We start from the raw sequence: 5000 nt of genomic DNA, 5'->3' as shown, positions 1-5000 counted from the left end.
GTGGTGCAGACAGAACTGGTTTATGGGTGTGAGTGCAAGATTTGTTTCTTCAACCCTGTGTTGCGTGCTCATCATTGCACTATAATGATCCTGATTGAAAAAATAAATCTCCAAACACTTGAAGTGTTCTTTACACAAAACACACACTTCTACTCTGCTGTACCATCACCTGTTCCTCAGCGCTGCTGCCGGTGTGTGTGTGTGTGTGTGTGTGTGTGTGTGTGTGTGTGTGTGTGCTTTATGACGACGGCTTGGACTTCCCCTGTGGCTGAGGCACATTCCACTGGGCTGTATATTCACTATATGGGACACAGGTCAGGATGACAGCAGGCCTCTATCGCAACGCCACACCACACACACACTCTCACACACACTCTCGGTTAATCAGCAACGCTGGCCCGTCCGCCAACAACACCTGCACCTGTCCAACGGCAGCGCCTCCACTGATAAGACAGCAGCCTGCTGGCCGAGCGGAGGACACAAAGGTGTGTGTGTGTGTGTGTGTGTGTGTGTGTGTGTGTGTGTGTGTGTGTGTCTGTCCGGCGCGGAGGACACAAAGGTGTGTGTGTGTGTGTGTGTGTGTGTGTGTGTGTGTGTGTGTGTGTGTGTGTCTGTCCGGGCGGAAGGACACAAAAGGTGTGTGTGTGTGTGTGTGTGTGTGTGTGTGTGTGTGTGTGTGTGTGTCTGTCCGGGCGGAGGACACAAAGGTGTGTGTGTGTGTGTGGTGTGTGTGTGTGTCTGTCCGGGCGGAGGACACAAAGGCTCGACCTGAGCCAGATAAGGCGGAAGCAGCAGCTACTTTGATCTACTGCCGGCGCTGACTGCACGGGTCAGCACAGATGGACCCCGACCGAAAGCGACTGATCCGAGCGAGCCGAGGCGAGCGAGCGAGCGGAGCGAGCTGACCTGACCGAGCGAGCCGGCCCGCGGGAGCCCGTTGATCAGAGGGGAGCGACATTCCCTCCAGGGGGCCGGCATTCTTCCTGTCAGCGTTGCAGGAGAGGGACTCTTATTTTGCATACGGTACACAAATTCCACAGCGACCCCGTGGGGGGAGGGGGGGGGGGGGGAGGTTAATATTCTAACTGACGCGTGTGTGTAAGCATGCAGAACAGAACAGAGCACACACACACACACACACCACACACTCACACACACACACACACACACTTTTCTAGCACGCAGCCGCCTACAGGCTATAAGAGCACGCCACCGTTTGTTTGTTTATCTTGGGGGGGGGGTGATTAGTGAGGTTCTAATGGGCCTCTCACTGTAGTTTGCATACCGTATCTATTAGACACATTTCAAGCTCAACACACTCAATGACATTTGATTTCCATAAAGCCTTTAAGACCCAAACGGTTTCTGCACACCGACAGAGAGAGAGAAGAGACGAGAGAGAGAGAGAGATCGAGAGAGAGAGAGAGAGAGAGAGAGAGAGAGAGAGATGAGAAGAGAGAGAGAGAGAGAGAGAATGAGGAGAAGGAGAGAGGGTGGGTACAGAGAGAGGGATGAAGAGAGGAGGAGGAGGGAGAGAGAGTGGGTACAGAGAGAGGGGTGAAGAGAGGAGGAGGAGGGAGAGAGAGGAGGAGAAGGAGAGAGGATGGGTACAGAGAGAGGGGTGAAGAGAGGAGGAGGAGGGAGAGAGAGGAGGAGAAGGAGAGAGGATGGGTACAGAGAGAGAAAGAGAGGAGAGAGGGAGGTGAGGAGGAGAAGGAGAGAGGATGGGTACAGAGAGAGAAAAGAGAGGAGAGAGGGAGGTGAGGAGGAGAGAGGGAGGTGAGGAGGAGAGAGGGAGGAGGAGAGAAGGAGAGAAGAGAGAGGGAGAGGGAGAAGGGGTGAGGTGAGAGAGGTGTTATGAGCGAGGGAAGAGGAGTGAGAGATGTGGGGTGTTATGAGGGGGAGGGGAGTGAGAGGGGAGAGGAGTGATGGGTGTTATGAGAGGGGAGGGAAGTGAGGGGTGTGGGGTGTTATGAAGGGAGGGGAGTGAGAGAGGGGAGGGGGGTGAGAGGGGAGAGGAGTGGGGTGTGGGGTGTTAGGAGAGGGGAGGGGAGTTATGAGCCGTGATGAGGGGGGTGCAAAGAGACTACAGGCCCTCAGGGCATGCAACTGCTGCAACTGTTAATCATCACGAGAACGAGAAGCACATAACCTGCTCATAAAACACTTCATTTGAACTGTGTGTGTGTGTGTGTGTGTGTGTGTGTGTGTGTGTGTGTGTGTGTGTGTATGTGTATCTGTGTTTGTCTCTAGCTTCAGTACTTTCTGTGTGTGTGTATGTGTGTGTGTGTGTGTACCTTCAGTAGTTTCTCTATGCGGCTGAGGAGGGAGGGGATGAGCTGGGACTGCAGGTTGCCCAACTCGGTGGTCCAGGCAGCGAAGGCCGGAATGAACACCTGGTGTGTGGCGTTCACAAACCGCTCCGACGGGTCACCCAGAGACAACAGCATCATCTCAAAGCCCTACACACACACACACACACACACAGTTATTTATGCACACTTGGATAAAGGCGGCTGCTAAATGAGCAAAGGTAAATGGTTAGGAAAGACCGTTAACAGTTATCGACAGATCGATAGATCGAAGATCTTTATCATTTTGAGCAACATATGCCATCGTCCAAATAATGTCTTTTTCAAAGAAGACGTTGACTATTTCAGGAGAACTGCGGTAAAGTGCATTCGGCACATATTACAAGGGTACGGCTCCACAGCTGAAGAGTCAGGTGCTAAAATGGCCTCCCTGCAGCCCAGACTGGTACATTGGGTGCATCAATGGACTGGAAGCAACCGGCAGGATTACGAACACCCCAGATTATTGATCAGATGACTGGAGCAACAGGCAGGATTTACGTACACCCCAGATTATTGATCAGTTGAATGGAGCAACAGGCAGGATTACAAACACCCCAGATTATTGATCATCTGAAGGGAGCAACAGACAGGACTACGAACACCCAGATTATTGATCAGATTATTGATCTGAATCCAATACGGGGACGAATAGGGGGGAGAATTCAGGCCATTTTTCACATGGATCTCTTTTCTTGAGGTCACCGAGTACTGATACTACAAAAAACACAGTTTATACATTTTATTTATTATGCGTTATGCATGTTACATACAGTTTATATCGGTTTATACCAAAATCCATTTAACATACAGTACCTAGGTTTCTGTCAATATTCTGATTTCTTCGAAATACTGTATGTATACACATTGCACGGTTTATTCCAGTACCCGATCATTATTGTTTTTTAGTGTGCAAAACGCATGTAAAAATGCGCGAGCATTGTTACACTCTGGGGGCAGAATCATAATCATAATCATAGCTGTTGGCTGCAGCAACGTTTTTGCTTTTTGTACCAACAGTGCTCGGTGACCTTGAGAAAGAGAGATCGATAATATGAAAATGATAATAGCCGAGATTCTCCATTTAATTCTTAAAACTCTCACAACTGGTCTCCTCAGTTGCCAAACATTTAGAGTGCTGCTAAAAGAAGAGGTGAAGCAACACAGCGGTAGACATTTTTTTGAGTCTCGCATCAAATTCAAAATGAACATATATTTTCCAAAAAAAAAAGAAAACAATTTCTGTTTCAACAATTGATATGTAATCGTTGCACTATTCTCAATTAAATATAGGGTCTATATGATTAAAAAAACAAAGCATTCTGTTTATTATTTTTCAGAGCATCCCAATATGTTTCATTAATTATGCATTTTACATGTAACGTTTTCTTTGGGTGGATGTGACTATTCTCATAAAATTCCTTTTGAAGTCTACAAGATGGCACCTACCGGATATTGTAAGGAAAATTAGAGACAAGAACAACGTTACCGCGCCAACAATCTCCCAGAGTACAAAACGGCAAATCCCAATATGTGCTGCGTCAATAAGGACACTGTATCGTGGCTCAAAAAAACGTAATTGTGGCAATTCAAACACCTCACACAGCCACGTACGTAGCACAATAGTCAGTTTGTTAACTAAACACGTTATGTTGTTGAACTAATCTGCTTCTGCATAAACGCCATATTATACACCTGGATGTCCGTAGCGTACAGCGCTGAAAGCTACAGTGCACACTTCTACACCTTGGCATGCTTTGGCCGTTTAACTTCCTCTACACCTTCAATACTAAAGCCTGCCGTTAAAGACCATCTTCAACTCCTGGTGGAGAGTGGCTGTGGCTGTGGCGGTGGCTGTGGCTGTGGCTGTGGCTGTGACGGGCGGCGGGCGTACCTGCGAGTACTTGTCGGGGTCGTCGATGTAGGCCATGATGATGCCCACACGCACAACACACACACACACACACACACACACACCTGCGAGTACTTGTCGGGGTCGTCGATGAAGGCCATGATGATGGCCAGGCTCTTGACCACACACACACACACACACACACACCTGCGAGTACTTGTCGGGGTCGTCGATGAAGGCCATGATGATGGCCAGGCTCTTGACCACGCACACACACACACACACACACACACACACACACACACACACACCTGTGAGTACTTGTCGGGGTCGTCGATGAAGGCCATGATGATGGCCAGGCTCTTGACCACGGCCTCCCGCACATATCCGCCTTGTCCTCCGCCAGCATCTGCTGCAGCATGGACAGCACTAGCGAGCTGCGGATCTCCTTCTGCGCACACACACACACACACACACACACACACACACACACACACACACACACACACACACACACACACACACACACGTGCACGCACATGCGCACACACACACACACACACACACACACCACACACACACACGTGCACATGCGCACACACACATATGTGCGCACGTGCACACGCGCACGCATGCACACACAAACACACACACAGAGAGAGGATGGTGAATTACACAATCACACACATATGTACAGTATGGTCAAACTCCCTGACACAATCACAAACACACAGACAAACATACACTTAAGAAACAAAACGTATACACACCCATCACTAAAATACACACAAACAAAC

General features: G+C 49.2%; 1 protein-coding gene across 1 annotated transcript in view; it reads right to left on the bottom strand.

Annotated features, from left to right (window-relative positions):
• The window catches only part of relch (RAB11 binding and LisH domain, coiled-coil and HEAT repeat containing), a 64848-nt gene that overhangs the window by 25123 nt on the left and 34725 nt on the right, over positions 1 to 5000 (bottom strand). Inside the window, 3 exon segments of the mRNA XM_062521728.1 lie at positions 2298 to 2462; positions 4515 to 4588; positions 4591 to 4654. Of these exon segments, the coding sequence (XP_062377712.1) occupies positions 2298 to 2462; positions 4515 to 4588; positions 4591 to 4654 (303 nt within the window).

Source organism: Sardina pilchardus, chromosome 19, assembly GCF_963854185.1.
Source record: "Sardina pilchardus chromosome 19, fSarPil1.1, whole genome shotgun sequence".
In the NCBI taxonomy this organism is placed as follows: Eukaryota; Metazoa; Chordata; class Actinopteri; order Clupeiformes; family Clupeidae; genus Sardina; species Sardina pilchardus.
Note: the sequence above shows the minus strand (reverse complement) of the source record. Positions and strands in the feature narration are given on the sequence as shown.